General features: G+C 35.9%; 1 protein-coding gene across 7 annotated transcripts in view; it reads right to left on the bottom strand.

The window, feature by feature from the left end:
* Positions 1 to 19,675, bottom strand: part of RALGAPB (Ral GTPase activating protein, beta subunit (non-catalytic)) — an 82,140-nt gene that overhangs the window by 43,615 nt on the left and 18,850 nt on the right. Inside the window, exons 6-18 of one of the 7 annotated variants that reach the window (XM_014540604.1) lie at positions 19,004 to 19,135; positions 16,489 to 16,667; positions 15,126 to 15,274; positions 14,782 to 14,998; positions 12,534 to 12,569; positions 11,117 to 11,318; positions 8,245 to 8,412; positions 7,619 to 7,733; positions 7,089 to 7,236; positions 5,346 to 5,410; positions 4,031 to 4,160; positions 3,050 to 3,058; positions 2,037 to 2,170 (exon numbers count right to left, since the gene is read on the bottom strand). In XM_014540604.1, the coding sequence (XP_014396090.1) occupies positions 2,037 to 2,170; positions 3,050 to 3,058; positions 4,031 to 4,160; positions 5,346 to 5,410; positions 7,089 to 7,236; positions 7,619 to 7,733; positions 8,245 to 8,412; positions 11,117 to 11,318; positions 12,534 to 12,569; positions 14,782 to 14,998; positions 15,126 to 15,274; positions 16,489 to 16,667; positions 19,004 to 19,135 (1,684 nt within the window). The remainder of the gene's footprint in view (positions 1 to 2,036; positions 2,171 to 3,049; positions 3,059 to 4,030; positions 4,161 to 5,345; positions 5,411 to 7,088; positions 7,237 to 7,618; positions 7,734 to 8,244; positions 8,413 to 11,116; positions 11,319 to 12,533; positions 12,570 to 14,781; positions 14,999 to 15,125; positions 15,275 to 16,488; positions 16,668 to 19,003; positions 19,136 to 19,675) is intronic. The other 6 variants (XM_005867311.2, XM_005867310.2, XM_005867307.2 and 3 more) reach the window with 6 other exon arrangements.

The following is a 19,675-nucleotide window of genomic DNA, read 5'->3' as shown; positions in this document are numbered from 1 at the left end:
GGGCCTATCTCTGGGCCTGATCAGAGAGGCAGGGCTGATCAGCAGCCCCCGTGGAGGCCCAGAGAAAAACAGAGGCGCGGCTGCTGGCGAAGCCCGGAGAGAAAGAGAAAGGCAACGGCTGATCAACAGCTGTCAGACCCTGCCTCTCCCTCCGGAACTCTCTCCGGGCCTGATCCACAGCCCCCTCGGCAGTCAGTGCTGGGTCGCCACGGCAAATTAGCACTGACTGCAGGACTGACTTCCGGTGTTCGGTCAAGCCTTCGGCTGGTCATTACGGAACCTGGGTTTTTTAAAATTAGTATATCTGATTGTTCCAGCACCATTTGTTGAAAAGACTCTCCTTTATCCTGCACCTTTATCAAAAATCAGATGTTCATGTATATGTGCTTCTATTTCTGGACTCCCTATAGTATTCCAGTGATCAATTTGTCCAACCCTATTCTAATACCAGACTGTTTTGAATACTACAACTTTATAATAAGTCTTGAAATCAGGTAGTGTTGCCCTTTATGATTTGTTACAGAGGTCTAGAGCAGCCCTCCACCTAGGGCTAATTATTCCTAACTACTGAGAGTATCTGAATGTCACAGGAAATAGTACCTTGCCCTCAAGGACAGTGTGGTCCTGCAAGTCTCATGAATGACTAGTCTTACTTTCTACATCAGTAACTGCTCCTCACAACGCAATAGCCATTACACATATCCCTGAAAATCTCTGAGGTAAGCTCTAAGTGGTGGTAAGAACATCTTAGGTTTTCTAGCCCATTTTGTTTCTCAGGACTTAGGTAAGTCACAACCTTTGCCACCTGTTCCCACATCTATAAAACGAGGGTTTGAACTTTATCATCTCAGCCAGTATCTCTTTATGTGTGTATATCACCCTGTTGTTCACAAAGTGTTTTACATACTTCCTCTCATTTCATTTGATCTTCACAACACCAGGAATTATTATACACAAGATAGTCCTGCCCGTTTTACACAAAAGAAAACACTTAGATGATGAGTGAGGATGTGGAGAAACTGGAACCCCATACATCTCTGTGGAAAACAGTTTAGCAGCTCCCCAAAAAGTTAAATACAGAATTACCATATAACCCAGCAATTCAACTACCATGTATATACCCAACAGAACTGAAAATTGGTATTCAAACAGATGAATGTACACGCATGTTCATAGCACACTATTCATAATAGCTCAAATGTGCATCAACAAATGAATGGGTAGACAAACTGATATATATATAAATACAATAGAAAATTATTCAGCCATAAAGGAAATGAAATTCTAGCATATTCTATAACATAAATGAACCTCAAAAATATGTTAAGTAAAAGAAGCCAGGCACAAAAGATCACATATTGTGTGATTTAATTTATATGAAGTGTCCAGAATAGGTAAATCCATAGAGACTGGTGGTCATCAGGGATTGTAGGGAAGGGAGACCAGAAAGCAAACGCTTAATGGGTATGGATTTTCTTTTTGGGGTGATGAAAATGTTTTGAGGTGGCGGTTAAACATTACAAATGTATTAACAGCCACTGAATTCTTCACTTTGAAATGGTTAATTTTGTAAATTTCACTTCAATAAAAAAGAAAATCCTTAGAGTACAAATGGCCACCCAACTCCAAGGTTCCACAAAATTGAATAACAGCTGTGAAAGTAAAAGTATAGCCAATTTTCACCTATCTCTGATAATGGAAGATGGAAGAGTCACAGTCCCAAATGGCATATTTTAGAATAATCACTCTTTCTTTACCAAGTTTATATTTATTAAAATTAAATGATCCTATACTATAATGGTACAAAATGCCATGCTGAAGATTTTAAAATAGTATCAAAAATACTAAGTAAAAAAAAAAAGTGAAGTTCATTTTGTAAAATCTCACTTGGAGGCTCACTCTTGCACACTTTGAATATAAACTATGTTTGAGTATAAACCAACACTGCGATATCCATACCAAGGTGTCAGGAAATACAGAAAATAGAGTCATGGTCCAAGGCTGCTGGGCTAACATTAAAGGACTGTCCTTCTCACCTTTGCCAATCCAGAGAGGAGCTCCAGAGCTGCCAGTGATATGCTCATGTCTGGTCTCCACTGGGAGTTAAGTCTTTGGGTGACGAGATGAATGCTGCGAATCAGTAGCCCCGCAGCTGAATCTGTATTAAGAGCTAGGATATAACCCCAATGCCACATCCCACAGGGAGGGAAAACAACTAAGCATTAGTAACGAGAAGCACAGCATTCCACCAGGCACAGACCACAGCAGCCACAGTGAGCACGACGGGCACCCACACAGTGCTATGCTCCCCGCCCCACTGGCCTGAGCATCAAGCCTGACTGAAAAACAGTGCACAGGGCACACACACTGGACAAGAGCAGCTTCTAGTTCCCAGCTCGGGTACTTTCATATAGACATCCACTGGGATTTAGTAATTTCAATATCATTCTTATAACAATATAAAATTTTAAATTTCTACATTACCTCATAGAGTTACGTTTTCAAAACCCCGCCCCACTGGCCTGAGCATCAAGCCTGACTGAAAAACAGTGCACAGGGCACACACACTGGACAAGAGCAGCTTCTAGTTCCCAGCTCGGGTACTTTCATATAGACATCCACTGGGATTTAGTAATTTCAATATCATTCTTATAACAATATAAAATTTTAAATTTCTACATTAACTCACAGAGTTACGTTTTCAAAAAAAAAAACAATGAAAGGCTATCAATTATTTCCTTGGAATTTTATATAGAGGGAAAAATTCAAATCTCAGAATCTTCTCAGATGCTGGGGAATTATCCTAAAGCATATACTAAAATTATTTTCAGGGGTTAAACCATCAAAAATCACATGCATTGCTTTTTAAACACATTGTAACATTTAACTCTTCAAGACTACTTTGATACTTCTAAAAAAATTAAATAACCAAGTGATTGTGTTTTTATTTGGCCTCCAATTCTATATTTAAAAGCAACTACTACTTGGCTGATAATAAATAAGGACAAATTAAATTAAATTGATAAAGGAAGCTTTAGGGACATTATACCTGTCGATCCTATCAGAAAGTGGGCAGTGACAACAGAAAAAGGAATGATCATTAAAGAGACACATTCATGCGACACTAACACAAATCTGGATTTCTTAGTAAAAAATATTTTACAACATTACAAGCAGACCTCACTAACACCAGTTCAAAATGCTGAAACAAACAATAACCACTTCAAACACTTAAATTAGAACACATACAATGCAAAAATTTCTTTAGTGTAAGTGTTTTAGAAAGCATGAAAAATAAACAAATTTTTGCCTATAATATACTTAAACCCATGAACATAATGAGTAAGACAACAATTTAAATAAATGTAGTATTTAAATGTGTTTACTATCTACATAATGCCTTATATCTGACATGCTTGAGGATGCTTATAATTAAAAAATTAAACTCACATCTAAGGATCTAAATTTCATTTCAATCTGGTTGGATTAACACTTACAGATTCAATACACTATTATTTGTGTATAAAAACACCACTGAATAGGATGTTCTTCTGGCAACTGTTTCCTTACGCTTACTTAAAATTTGTGACTGAGAAATCTAACCAGATATATAGTAAGGTATATAGGTTTTAAGCACAAAGAGAGATTTTCCTCTGGATTCCCATCTCATGCATTTCCCACCACTCATCCTTACCACACTGCAATAACTGATGTACTGGCTGACTCTGCCACATCCTATTTGACTCTATGTTACCAGCATCTGGTACAGAATTCAGAAATGTTTCCTGACCACCCATTATAATCATTTATAAAATCTAAAACTACCCAGAATCTAACTACTAAAAGTTATAGAGTTAAATTTATAAGATTTATTTGCATTTTCTTACTCTTTACACTAATAGCCTCTCTATTACTCTTAAATACATAAAAAAGTATGACCATAAAAATGTTTTGCTAATTTGTTTTATATACCTAGACATTAAAAGTTATTCTATAAACTTTGGATTTCAAAAAAACAAACATGGCTTACCATAATCTCTTAGGAGAGCTTGAGCAGGTCTTTCACTATCAGGAGTTGTGGGCTCTGTGCTTCCACCACTTGCTGAACTAATACCACTGTTAGTGCGACTATGACTCTTCAGGTTATTTTCTCCACCACCCTAGTCAAATAAAAATGAATCAAATATTTTAGGGCTATAGCCATAGTTTACCAATATAAATAGAGGTCAATCATTAAAAGCCATACTGATAAAATGAAATGTGCCAACTAAATAGCACAAAATGATACACAGATAAAAAAGTGACAAGGGATTAAAACTGCTGTAGTGTTTTTGCATAGACACTATCTACTGAAAGTTTATGAAGAGTCTGACGATTACAGGTGCCTATTCTGGGGTCTTCTTTGGTGATATTTACAAAGGGCCAGCCAAGGACCTTTTTCATCTTCACTAGCTAATGACTCCGCATCCTTCAAGAAATACCCTAAGTGCCTCCCAAGCAAAACTTCAGAACAGGAATACAATCTTAAAAAAAACAAAACACAAACAGTAACTCTCAAATGTAGTTATACCACAAAATACAAAAAAATATACATATAATATGGTTAGTTTAAAGATTAACTCCTATATGTTTAGGAGCTAACAAACGTATCAAAGATTTCCCTCATTTTTTCCTATGTAAACACAATCCATTATATCCAGATCAGTTTTTATTATTAGCCACCTAATGTGACATGAATATAATTTCCTTAATAATAATTTGATCACCCATCCTACATCCACCATTCTAGTGTATTCCATTAATTTATCCACTCCACTGCCTCTACTCCAGGTATAGGAATCACGTATCTTGGAGACAGAAGCAGGGGACACGGGGAGTCTCTGGAAAACTTTTTAAAGTTAGGAGCATTGGTGCTCTGGGGAACCTTCAAACTTTGATCTATAGGGCCTTGCAAGAGCTGATGAGATGAAAAGGAGTCAACTAGATGCTTGCTAACAGCTAGCACTATATCTACTAGGGATAGAAGAAATTATGGAGTAGGGGTTTTTTTCTAGATTATTCAAGCCAATTCAACAGCACAGCAAAAGAAGTAAGAGCTTTAAGCAATAAAGACTGGGTTTGCTGGAATTTCTCTCATGCAGTATCTCTCAGGAACCTGATGTATAGTTGATGAGGTACTAAAAGGTAAGAAGCCTCAAAATATCTGATATTTCAAAATAGAATCCTTCTGCATCAATAAGCTGAATTTACAAACAAATGTCTTTAAAAATCACGAGGACGATATTTTAGAATGAAATTTAATCAGAAGTTGATAGTTTCTGACAGATTACATGTGGTAATCTTACCATTTCCATTTGGCAACCAATGGCTTCTAAAAGTGCTGAATCTTGAACAATATTTAGCATTGCTCCTGCAACAGCAAAAAAAAAAAAAAAGCATTTTATTTAAATACATGACAAGAATACTAAAATGGCTAAAATAACTCAATTAATAGCAGAAACATGATTTTTAATAGAGCATTCCTGAAATTTCCATAAAATTACCAATAAATCTGTTGACTAGTCAGAAAAGATACTCCATTAAAATGCCCTAATTCTTATCTGCCCCCAAAGTTTTAAAACCACATTTTTCTAAAATAAATTTGAAGGTCAAACTTGCTTTATATAAAAATGACCATTACCAGATATTTTTTAATGAAAGACCAACCATTAACATCTCAATTTCAGGGCTTGCCTATGGCTACATAAGCTGAAGGCAAGGTGCCTTCAAAATATAATGTATTTATCATCAAGGAACTCATAGCCCTAGAAAGGCTAGGACAGAAACAAGATGGCGAGCCTAGCATACTGCTTTCTTATGCCAGTGGGAGAGTACTCTTGTCCACAAAGGATAAAGACAGAACAGACACAGCTTTGCCAATCTAAGGCAAGAATGCTAATTGATTCTTCCTTGGAATGTATAAGGGAGCTCTTCAGAACAAGGGGAAAGCAAAACTAAACACTCTTATCAACCACAGAAATTATCTGATTTCAAGTGATATGTTATTTGAATAACTTAAAACACTACAAGTTAAAGGCTCTCTCAGATTGAGATTTAACCTTTGTTCCTTCAACTCCTTTCCAAAAATGAAAGGATTTACTCTTCTCTACTTATCTCACCTTCACACTATATAACATACTATCCTTCCTGAGCACTAACTCCAACCACTACTACCATCATTTCTGTCTATTCAAATTCTGCCCTATAAAATCCAATTTAACTTCTACTTCCCCCTATGAAGTATTCCTTGATCTTTTGGTTTCTTCTCTTTCAATACTAAGGACATGCTGATGTCCTTATGACATGCAATCAGTACTGCCTTCTACTATTATCTGACTACTTTGTGAGGGTATTCCAACCTCTGCAGTGAGACTTGCTGAAGGGCAAAAGCCACACTATTCACTTCTTTAGTATCCCACTCCCTACAGAGTACCTATACCTAAGACCATGCCATTGGCTTGTTTAGATGAATGCCAGAAAGCACAGTAAGGAAGAGTTGCAGTGATCAAGTTGAGAGTAATGAGGGCTTAAAATATGCCAGTGGCCATAATGATGAGGAGCCATTTAAGAGGCAATCAATATGATTAGGAGACAGTAGGAAACAATAAGGAAAAAGGGAGGAAGCACAGCTACTCTTCATGTTCCTCCTGGCAGAGTTCTGACACAGCTTCCAGAATTACACCCACCTCAAAATACTTTCATATGCAGGCAATGGGCAAGAGGAAGAGGCAGAAGGGGGAGGAAAGGAAACAGAAGAAAGGGGAGGGAAAGAGAAGAGGGTAGGGGTCAGGACAAGAGGGAAAGAGAAAAAGAAAGAACACAGATGAAACTAAGCAAAAATGACTTACCAAGACAACTGAATGCTCTTCTCACCTCATCTCACTCCTTTACATTTTTTCACATATAAAAGCAAACAAATTCTGCTTCTGATTCAGAATAAGTAGAGCTATATTAGACTTAGCCTCCCATCACCAACCACTGCCTCCTCAGCATGTCTGGGTCAAAATTATCTGGTTTTTCACTTACAAAAACAATGTATGAACACAAACCTAATATCATTTGAGTGTTGTTGGGATCTGTTTCCGTTTGCAAGGCACCTATTAGTATATTCACAAGTCTCAACTTCAGGGACAAAAAAGTTATTGGTTTATCATAAGAAGAGCTGTCATCATTACTAAACTTTCCTTCCAGAACCACCTATGGAAGAAACAAATAATATTTAACATTGATTGCTGTGGTACACTATGCCTATGTAGAAACTGATACAGTGGACAAAGAGCAGATCAGTCTAACAAGCAAGGCTTTTAATCTGACTAATATTAGCCACTGTGCTAGGTCTGTTGCTAACTCAACAGCATACTATGTTATCAGATGTCACCAACCTATCACCACTTGAAATGGTAGGTGAGGCATACTCGCTAACAGAAGAAATTTCCCCAACAAATCAACTTTGTTGATTCACTAAAATACTTTTTTAAATGTTTTTAAAAGCTCCTGTTCCATTTTTAAAAGATAATTTGACTTGAATTTGCACAAAAAACAGAACATAGAATATTAAAAAAATTTAATAAAACATTACCTCAGATTTGACTGTGCCAAAGTGATGAGGGAGGGGCAACAAAGAAAGCAGGATATTAATGGAAGATCTTCTTAATTCTGTTGGATTTACATAGTTTTTGAATTTGGAGAGTTCTCTGCCAAAAAAAAAAAAATTGCTATTATTTCCAAACTAAAGTATGTTTTTAGCTATTACCAAATATACATTATGCCAATTTTTCACAATACAAGCACTGGGTTTGGTTTCATAAAGACTGCAGTACCTACTTTCCACTGAGTTTATATTCTATAATGTGTGTGTATGTGTGTGTGTCTATGTTAAACTGCTGTTATGGAATTAAACTAGAATCTGATTGACTGATTTTAAATGTAAGGCCTACACTACAAAATTTAGGACTTCTAAGCCGGGGTTGCTCTTACGCCTCCAAACCAGGCCACAAAAGATTAAACATGCCCATGGACAAATCAGAACTGAAGGAGTTCAGGGATGAGGTGGGTCTGAATATTCTACACTCATTTGATGTGGCCTGAGTCTCCTTGGGCAATGAAGACAACTGAACATGATAAACTAGGAAACTGGGGAGGAACCACCAAAACAGACCAGGCCAAACCCAACAAATGATATGCTAATATAGAATGACAACTTACCTGTCAGGCAAAATGGTTTCAAGAGCTGAAATAAAGTAAGGAACCACAACATCAATCCCTTTCAAGTCACAGCAGAACAAAGGAGGGGAGTTTAGAATAACGCTGGCCAAGACAGGATGGCACACATAATCATTTATCTGCAAACCTTGAATTAAAAGCATGTAAAATCTAGGAAAGCAAGAAAAAAATTTTAAACAAACTGCTGGTCAGTTGTTTCCATAATTATTAATATTTTCTACAAACTCACCAGAAAGTCTTTTTGCACTCTTCACTACTTCTAACCTTTAAAGGTATTACTGAAGTTAGAACAATTCTGAATCAAAAACACTAAGAACCAAAATTATCTTTCCTAATGAAAAAAATATTCATGTTTATTATACCTTTTTGAAGCCTTACAACTCAAATTTACAGGTGCCTACAAATAAAGCAACCAAAACAAAGCAAATGGCTGCAGTAATTATCAATAAACTGGAGGAATTACTGTATTGAAAAATGTGCCTTTTTCTCTGTGACCCATAATTTTGGAAAAGACAAAGAAAGAAACCTCATTCAACCCTGCATTCATCATGATGTTATATAAGACTCCGTATAGGAATATACCTAAAGTGTACCTTACATTGAGTATACCTTACTTTTAACCTGCTCCTCTAACCTGCAATCAACTAAGCATTCAATCTTCCATCATTCAAGACCAACTCTACTGGTATACTCTTCTACTACTATAAGGCACTTTTCCTCTCTGCAAAACTCTTCCGAAACAGCTTCCCCACCTCCTGGTCATTGCTCAACACATTTCAATCCATCTTTTCTCCCTAGAACCAAACTAAAACTATATTAGCAAATAAACAAAGGCCATTTCATTGCTAAAACCAGAAGACATGCCTAAGTCTTAACTGACTCTGCCTTTTTAAAGCACTCAAACCTCTGATTACTCCCTTCTTCTCTCCTTATTCTTCTGACCTCTGTGGTTATTTCCTTTTAATAAATCCTCTTACTCCGCCTGCCTTCTAGTAATGGTGTTCCTCAGGCTGCCAACCTTAGATAATTTTCTAAGCTGTCTCTTCCACTAGCCTGGTTTTAAACACTACTTAAGCCACTGAATATAATCAACTCAGTCTCTACCCCATACCTCTCACCTGAGCTCCAGATCTATTAGCCAAAAGTATACTGGATACCTGAGGGCAAGACATGTCTATTGATGTACTCCAGTAATCCTTGTGCAGTGTATGGCATAAATACTTGTTGATAAATACCCCAAAGACACTTCAAGATCAAAACTAAGCTCATCATTGGCCCCCTCACAAATATGCTTTTTTGGTTGGTCCTATCCAGTCTTATGGACCAGACAGAAAGCCCATGGTCATAACCTTCATCCTTCCTGCTGCTGCTACCATTTGTGGTATCTCCCTAACCAATATTCTCCCTCCTGAGAAATGTACTCCCTCCCACGCAAGGGGTGCCAGCATTCCATGTGACCCACTCTTACAGCTATAGATGACTAAACCAGAGGTAGACACCTGATTAATCAGATTCTCTTTCTCAGGAATTTGAAATTAGGATTTAGAGATGCTAACTGGCCCTGCTGGTCACCTAGACAAAGGCCATGAAACTGAGAACTTAGAATACTGCAATATAAGAAAATGATCTGCAAAGAACAATGAAGCAGTTCTTGAAGACCATGAAGACAGAAAATTCAGAAAGGAGGAAAACCCATTCTGGTCCTTGAACACTTTCTAGATGCTGGTTCCTGCCCATCATGAGGCCCTGCTGCATATCCTGACCTTCGAATGTATTAAATGGTACTAGTTTATCATAAATGATTTTCCTTTTGCTTAAGTCATATTGAGAGCCTATTAAGATACTCCTAAAACTAAGAGCCTATTAAGATACTCCTGATTAGTAACGTGAAGGTACCATTCTGTTTCATATCTATATGCTTTGTTCCCTCTGATAGTACGTTTAAACCTCTCTCCTGAGAACCTAGCAGATACACAGACACCTGAATGCTCTTGTTGATATTAATATAACTTCAGCAGATGTGCGAATGATTAGTTGAGATGGGCAACAAAAATAGGCCATTTCAAGTTAATTTCATAAAAATGTAAAAGACCTAAAGGGTCATGGCTGGGACAAAGTAGAGAGATTAGAAAGAGCATTAAGTAGCAGAAAGTCAGGAGTTGGTTGACCAACTAAAGATGGACCTGAAGAGAAGTGGAGACTAAAATGACTCCTAGTTTCTGGCATGAGCAACTAACTGAATGGATGGCAGAGGCATTCACGAAAATTGGTTGAAGTCATAAATCTGGATAAGATGACCCTACCCAACTTGCTTATACTACCCATCTTTTTGAAGACCCAGCACAATCATTCAATCCTATGTAACTCTTTCCTGAACCCCCAGGGTAAGTGTACGCTGCTTCTTCCTCTGAATGGTGACAGCACTTTGTGCTTTTCTCCTACCAACTTCCTATTACTACTGGATCATTGTAACTTGTGTACATGGCTTTGCTCACTCGAGAAAATAAGCTCCTTAAAGGCAGGATCTACAGTTAACATTTGTGAACCATCTACAGTGTCTAATACTGTGCTAAAAATTAATTTAAAAATTAGTATAATCCTTCCAAATCTCTCCAAAATTATAAGTCAAATAAAATAGAATAATAGTTCTAAAATTAAAAGGATCTTAAGGGTCTTTACCAAATCTAATAAGGCAAGTAAAATGGAAGAATTCAAGCAAAAATTTTGATTACTTACTGACATTTTCAGGTATTTCAAACCAACATTTACTTATCAATTCAGCCTACCAAGGCTTGTTACAATATAGTTTCACTACCCAAACTACATAAATGGAAAAATAAAAAAATTCTAAGACCTGGATAAATAAGCTGGCAGAATCTCTTCTCCAGTCTTCTTGCTACAAAAAATCCTACACAGTGTCCCACAAGCCTCAGCTCTTCCTGCTTCATAGTTATCAGGAAATTCACTTGCATCAAACATGGGATTGGAAACCATGGTGTCTGTAGACATTTGTGACCCCTTCCGTCGAAACTCCATGCTAGCTTGTGTTGTAATGGCTGGGGAGAGAAAAGGAGGGTTTTATTATATTTGTCAATATGCAAATAGGCTCATGGGACCCTGGACACAAAGATCAAATGTTGGTGTCATTAAATAGCTACTTGAATAAAATCCAATAATTCTTTCGTTTAGCAACTATGTCTTAATTTTTTTAAGGGCTCTCTGTAATCTTCTTGGAAAATGGGTAACAATTAATCTATAGTGGTATTGTCAGTTTAACAAATTCTACTAGAAGTATTTTCCAACTGAATTTTCAATCATCAGAGTACATTTGTATATATCTGTACTCATATACAGATATATAATACAAAATTTGGCTTTTCTATTATTTATTCTGTTTTTAACTTCCCCTATAGAAAGATGCTTAAACATTAAGACAAATAGCTACTGCAATTTCCACATTACCCCAGACAAACATCATTATTGAATGGGCAATCCCATGCCAGTCTGTATATTTTAGGGAGAGGGCAAAGTAAGGATGAGTAATGGGTAGGAAGAAAGAGCATTCCCACCACCCACCCAACTCCAAAACACACACCAAAGAATCGCCCAACCAAGCAAAATGAGAATGAATTTTAAAAACCATAGACAGCAGCTAACTGGAGGTTGATAGATCAGAAAATTGGATTGATAAGAAAGATTATCTATCATGGTCATTCATTGTCACTGAAACAGAAGCCCTTCGAAAGTTGCTTTTATTTTTAATAAAAGATTTCACAGTGTATTGAAAACCACTCTGAAATCTTTTATCACTCTACATGAAATGTTTAAATTATTTTGTAATATTTTTAATAGAATGCAGAGTCAAGTATAAATCTTTATGCAACTTCCCATGAGCCATTTTTAGTCCTGAATAAGCTATCCAGCAATAATACATTTAAAAAACACTACATGCAAAATGCATACAAATCAAACATTAAATCTGTATAAAAGTAAGCTTAAAGCTTAAAAACAAACAAAAAAAGCCAAAACACAGTTAGTGCAAAATCCTGGAATTCATGACATGACCAGACTAGTATACAGAAATAATGGGACTGATTCAGGCAGATTAATTTGCTTTTGCCAACAATCTTCCCCATTCAAAACACAGAAAAGTATTTTTCTTCCCAAGTGCAAAAACTACAAGAGACAATGACAATCAAATTTTTTAATGGAATTATGAAAAAAATAAAAACATGACTGCAATTAAGGAGAAGCTTCTGGTTCCTACTTACAAGATTTATAAGAAAGAAGAATTTGGATAAAAGATGCTGCAAGATAATAGAAATAAATGGAAACAAATCAAAGGACAGCAGTAATTATAAAATACTTTAAAGATGGTGAAATCTTACAGTAAGTTAAGAAGCTTTTTAGCTTTTTAAAAATTAGATTAAAAGCGTTATGATACCACAAGCTAATTCAAAAACATAGGAAATTGTGCATTCAGATCCAAAAATATAATTTTTGTATCATGCAAAAGAAATGAACAAAGAAAATTACACAACTACAAAAGAATTGAGGTTTTGAACTGCCTATAACGTGCATTAAATTTTTAGTTCATTAACCCTTCCCAGCTCAATGTTACTTTTTACAAAGCACAGTGTACTGTCAAGTAAATCTAAAGCTAACCAGTTCATAGAAGCAAACATTTTAAGTTACAGGTGAACTGGATGGCAGAATTCCTTGATGACAGCCAGTATTTAGAAAACAGCCTAACAGTGTTAGTATTTCCAAACTTCCCACCACCCCTGGGACCTCAAAAGTGGCACCCAACAGCACCCTAACGCACTCAATTATCTGGACACTTCCAGTCTCCTGGGTAATGGAACAGCCTTTCTCATCTCTGAACACAATCAGGGAAGAGAAGTTTCTATCCTTTCCCCACCAAGGAAAATGGTAAGAGTTAAAAGTAAGAATTTGTTGCCCACATATGATTTGAATTCTGACTTCTATCTTTTGGAACAAGAGGGTGAGCAAAGCTGTTACAAAATCCCTAGAGAGCAGGAAGATCTGTAAATTCCCTTTAAGCAAGCCCACCAAGGAGGCAGCAGCTTAAACCACTCTGGATTCAGGGATTTTAGTGTCAACAGCTTGATATCCAAAAGTTACACTGTAAAAATTGCATCTTAATAAAAGTAAAAATATGTCTGACTCATTCTAGAATATATAAATATAAACATAATTCAGAAAACTAAAAATATAAACACATGAACGTAAGAAAACATAAGCCAAAAATGGTTTTTAAGTTTTCATTTAGTCATCATAAGTACATTTACTTATCCATAAATAAACACCACTTTTAAACTTGTAAATAAAAGATAATATGAAAATGGTTGGATACAAAGTGTTTAAATTTGAACAAAATAAATAAAGGAATCCCTAAACTCAACCATGCAATCTCAAATTATATTCCTGAAAATGTCTTTATAGTCACAACTTTTCTAAATTATATAGAAGATCTGTAAGAATATCCAAAATAATTATACATATATAATGCTAACAGACACAGACCTTAGTTCTGAAATGATACAAATAGGCAAAAATGCATTTGTGAAAGAAAGCAGAGATCCTTGTGGACGCTAGTTTTATCTTTGGAACTAACATTCTCCCTAGAGAGGCATAAACTAATGCAATTAAGCCTCCTTTTTCATCAAGCTATTTCCAACACCAGTGGAAAAGTGCTTTCTTACCAAACAACCAATACACTCACTAATGCAGATAGCACAGTGCCTGGCACAGAGTAATTCAGCTCAATAAATGATAGCCATTATTATTATTCAGCTCTATAAGATATGTCATAAATAGTCCTCCCTCAGTACATTCTGCACTACCCTACATCTCATCCTGCACCCTATGCAATTACTTCCAAATATAATGGTAAGATGACAAAAATAAATCAGATTTTATTTAGATGGTGTTTCTATAATAAAACCTAAGTAAAGCTATCAGGGTTGAGTTACTGTCCACCAGTCTTTTTTAGTTTCAGAACAAATGGTATTTTTGAAAGTGTACACTAGAAATAAATTTCTCTATACTAAAACCTGAGAAGTTAGAGTCTTGTGAAGCAGAAGTTTTCTGATATTTATATGTACTAATGAGTGAATGGTTGTCAAAATCTAAGAAAACACTTCTGAATAAATTTCTGGTTAAAATATTTAATTCTTGATATCAATATTATTATCCTGGCTGACATGAAGGGAACTTCCAGGTCACCTACTACAAGAAATTTGATTTAACAACAAAAATGGCTAACATGAAGTGTGTCTAATAAAACCAGAAAAAGCCAAACCTCACAAAACAAACATAAAAAGGACAGGTAGCAAAACTTCCAAAATTGTTCAGCTGGAAGGGGTTAAAAACAAGACACTGCTTTGTCAGAGACAGAGAGCTTTTTAAGATACATATTAATCTTGCAGGTAGGAAAGATTAAAAAGAAAAGAAAGAAAAGAAAAAATGATAACGTATTTCTTGAGCAATATTTACCAGTCATGCTGCTGTCTCTGTTAATCCCATTATGAAGTTTACAGTGAACAAATGCTGCATCAAATAACCATGATCCAAAGAGATTCAAGATGCTGTTAACCTTTGGTCTCCGAGGGGCAGGCAGTGGCCGGGGTTCTGAACTAGTCTGATTTGGACTTGACAGAGGAGAAGTGGAGGATGTCTGGTGCTGAACTTTCGAGGCATGAGCAGTACTAACCTATTAGAAGGACACAAAAATATATGCACACTCATGAAAAGTTTGAAAAAATAACAGGACTTTTAAAAAAGGACAGCAGATCAAAAAGTCAACATTATACAGCATAATAATGGTGATGAAAACTTACTGTGCTTGTCTTCATGGTGGCCTTATTCACAGTAACAGCCCGATGCCTTCGATTATGTGGTGGGGTGGTACTGACAGCAGTGCTTTGAGGCATACTTAATCTATTCACGGGTGTTGGAGGAGCACTATCTGATCGGGGTCTAGAAATGCCTTTAAGAAAAGACAAATGGAGTTATTCTTCATAGTTCAAAATATGTGGTCAGAAAATCTTCCTCAAGCAACACCAGTGAATGTTTAGTACAGACTACAGCAGGGACTGCTAGTATCCTCCGAATACCCATTTGCCCTCTCTTCCTGAGTTATAGAACACAAATTTTAGCTCAGCCTGGCTCCACAGAATCAACAACTACATTTTCAAGCCTCCCTTACAGCTAGATGTGGCCATGTTCTGACCACAGAAAAGTGGGTGATGTTGGGAATCTCCTTAAAAGGACCAATCAAGTGTAGGCTCTCCTTCCTTCGTAATTCCTGAAGAGGATAGTTGGAACTAACTCATTCAATCATCATGGCCCATGAGAGAGTGCAGAAGGGATAGAGAGCCAAGCCACAAGATGCACGTGCCTGACAACGGTAGAACTGCTATAGCAGCCCTGTACTGCCTAGCCCTGGGTTTAACACATGTGTAAGTAAACTATCTTGTTTCAAACACTGGTATTTTTAGTTGTTATATGACAGTCAAACTTAATTTGACCTAATACAGGGATGGGCAAATGTAGGTTTACAGTTGTGAGTACACAAAACACAGAATGTATTCTTATACTATTTATTAACTATTGTATTATTTATATTACAACTATAAACCTACTTTTGCCCACCCTGTATATTATGTATGTATTATAGTAACAAGTACACATAACAAATGCTTTAGAAAGTGATATATTAAAATATCATTGACTTTCAACAGGTAAAAACAATTCTGACTTTTCATAGTCCTAAAATGTGAAAAGCAGTTCAAAATAGTTCATAAAAGGTATAACTTGCCTCCTAATGATAAACATAAGAAGATACATAATACATTTGAATCTGTATTTTCCTGAATTACTAGTAAGAATGAACAGTTTTCTTTTGCAAATCTTTTAATCATATCCTTTGTCTATTTATTTACCAGGTCTTATTCTTTTTCTTAGCACTGTCTGGTCTATTCATATAAAGACAACAAAAACCGTCTATATTTGTTCCAAATAAATTTTCCTAGTTTGTTATTTATAATCAAATCCATTCATCCTTTTCTTGGGCTTTCATAATAGTACCTAAAACTAGACTCTAAAATAAATAAATAAGTAAATAAGTAAATCAATAAAACTAGACTCTAGAGTTATCTACATGTAGCTCTTCAAACATCTAGCAACATACACAAAATTCACCTAGGAATGCATCCACCAGACAGCTGATCCCACGCATGGCACGAAAAAATATTTGAGGCAGATGTTTAAGGCAGGGATACTGATTCAATTCTTGTGGCATTCCGCTCACATTCAGGAACTGTTCCTGAAATTTGGGAGTAGAGCTTATAATGGCTGGGTTACTCAAATCCACAGGATTACTATCAAAAGAGAGAGAAAAATTAATTAAACATTTAAAAGATTCTTTAGCAATAAACTGCATGCAATCTATTTTAAGAACAGGGCTGTTTGTCCCTATTTAATTCAGAGAGGAGGCTTATCTGTATTTAACCAGTTAACTGCCACTCGTCCAAAACAGAAACCATCCCCATTTTTCCATATGTGCTGGAATATTTACGAATTTAAGTTACCATAATTTTCTTTACAAACCTAGAGATGTCACCAACAAGTCTGATTTTAAAATTGGGCGACCAGAGTTGATATGGGAGGTTTGCGGCTATAGACGCGCATGGTGTGTGGGGAAGGTCCGCTGCTTGCGTCTACAGACGCTTATGGCATACAAAGGGTTAATAGGCTAGGGACTCAAACATCAGCACTTCTTTACAGAAGACCTGCAGTATGTTTACATGAACTCGCTCTGCCTATTCAAAGAATGAGAATCCAATGAGACTAGAAATTTTTAAGAGTATACATGGATATTTTTCTAATATGTTTGGAATTAAGCAATGGAATAAAAATTGTAAATAAATCAATAACTCCAAGAAAAAAATTTTACTTTAATACTAACATATTCAGTTATTTTAAAATTTGGATTGTTTGTATTCATGTGTATGTACTAAAGCCATATATTTCAAAACAACATATATTTTATGTGTAAATAATTTTAAATATTTCCACTAAAAAATAGATTTAGATTTCTACTCAAAATGGGCTACGTAGCTATCCATTAAATGGCCTCGTCAACTCAAAGTGATATTGTTTAAACCTACAGGCAGTACCTGGAAAGAATTTCCACTAACTATGAGGTCAAAAGAACTAGGCTGAGAAATACAAAACAATGGTTTATAACTGCTCTGCCCTTTGAAACCTCTTTTTCTACCCACTCAGACTCTTCTTAATTGCAAGTGGGAATAAGGGGCCATATATATGGGCTTCTAGTGTTAGTAGATTGTATCCATAGAACTACAATTCATCATGTGGGATAGAGGGGATAAGTCTAGTAGCAGTACCAGAAAGCTTATACCAGCTTCTCCACATGTAAATCTGAAATGATTTTACTGGTACACAAATTATTAGAGCACAGAGTAAAAAAAAATTGAAATGAGAATGGGTAACTGCATTCCTACAGCTCCCAATGCTCTGTATATCTGACAAAAGTAGAGAGCCTGTTAAAAATCCAAATTCTACCTAGATTTACTGAAACAGAACCTCCACATTGAAATAAATTAATATAAATTAATATATCACATCAACAGGTAAAAAAGAAAAAACTTTTAATCATTTAAAATAAATCCCAAAATATGATTTGAATAAAATTCAGTACTCTTCCTGATTTCATTTACATTTTTAAATTTTAAATTTTTTGAATGCTTAGGAAACCAGGAACTTAAAAAACAAACAAAAACTAGTATCAACTAACATTCCACTCAAAATTTCATGTAGTAGAGACATTCCAATGAAAATCAGAACACAGAAAACACTTCTAATCTTAAATAAACACAAAATTACAGAAAAATAGATTAAGAATATAAACTGAAAGATGAAAAACAAATTGGAAAAAAAATAGACAGAAAATGGTTAACATTCTTAATTTATAAAAAGGTCATACAGAATAAATTAGAATCACTAGTACACAAATAGAAAAATAAGGCTAGTCAAACCAGAAAGAAAAGATATGCAAGGAAAATGTTTAAGAATCAAGACAGTACACAACAGAACAAAAGTTCCATAGAGCACAAAGATAGGGCTAGTAGAGAGAAAGGTAGGAAGCAATGAAGCTGAATTGAATAGAATTACCAGAAAGAAATAGCAGAAAGTAGCAATTTATTCCTCTGAAATTTTATAGTATCCCTCAGCAAAATTTTAAACAAGGTTACTAGAGGAAAGGCTCTGAGAACTATATTGACGGTCAGTGCAGGTCACAGAGAGGAGCAAGGTAGTTAGTCTCCAGGCCGCACAAAATGTGACAAATTCCTGTGACGGTCAGTGCAGGTCACAGAGAGGAGCAAGGTAGTCTCCAGGCCCCACAAAATGTGACAAATTCCTAGAAAAATATCATCTAGGCTGTAGCAACAGGCAAGAGAACAAAATGCTGCAAATACCACAGGAAACATGCTCCTAGAGAGTACAGACCAAGAGCAGCTGAGCATACCCTGACCCTATGGAACAGGGAGAGCAGAAGGCACATGATGTAGATGGGTGTGCTGTCCACTTTGGGTCCACCTGACACTCTGAAATCCATTAAGAAAGTTATAGCATGGTTTCTGCCCTAGACACTTACTGGGTAAAGAGCACATGAAAACTAAATTAACAATACCTTAACATATGTAAAAAGCGAAACCATGTCTGTGCAACACACTCGTTATCCATTTCAGGAGGGATCAGACTGGCATCTTCATCAGGAACTTTAAATGGAGGAAATGAAGGACCATATGTAAAGCGTAGCAATCTAGAAAAAAAAGAAAAGCACACCACTAAGTTCATTTCTTAACTAGAATGAATAATACATTCAAGCATTAAAATACGAGAGAAAATAGATGAAACATGTATTTATACCTCACTGAAGTGAGTAAGATAAATAAGACCCTTGTTTATAAAACAAATTAGAAGCAAATTTCTAGTTTTGTTTTTTAAATCTTCACCTGAGGATATTTTTTTCCATTGATTTTTAGAGAGAGTGGAAGAAGTGAGGAGGTGGGGGGGAGAGAGACAGAGAAACATCAATGTGAGAGAGATACATCAATTGGCTGCCTCCCGCACATCAGGGGCCAGGGATCAAACCTGCAACAGAGGTACCTGCCCTTGACCGGGAATTGAACCCGCAACCCTTCAGTGTGCAGGCTGACGCTCTAACCACTGAGTCAAACCAGCCAGGGCCAAATTTCTAGTTTATAAAAGGATTTTAAAACATTTATTCACTTGTTTATAATAAATTATTATTTATAATAGCTATATTTATATTTTACTATATTTTATAAATTATAACTTA

This window comes from Myotis brandtii, unplaced genomic scaffold, assembly GCF_000412655.1.
Source record: "Myotis brandtii unplaced genomic scaffold, ASM41265v1 scaffold248, whole genome shotgun sequence".
NCBI classification, from domain to species: domain Eukaryota; kingdom Metazoa; phylum Chordata; class Mammalia; order Chiroptera; family Vespertilionidae; genus Myotis; species Myotis brandtii.
Note: the sequence above shows the minus strand (reverse complement) of the source record. Positions and strands in the feature narration are given on the sequence as shown.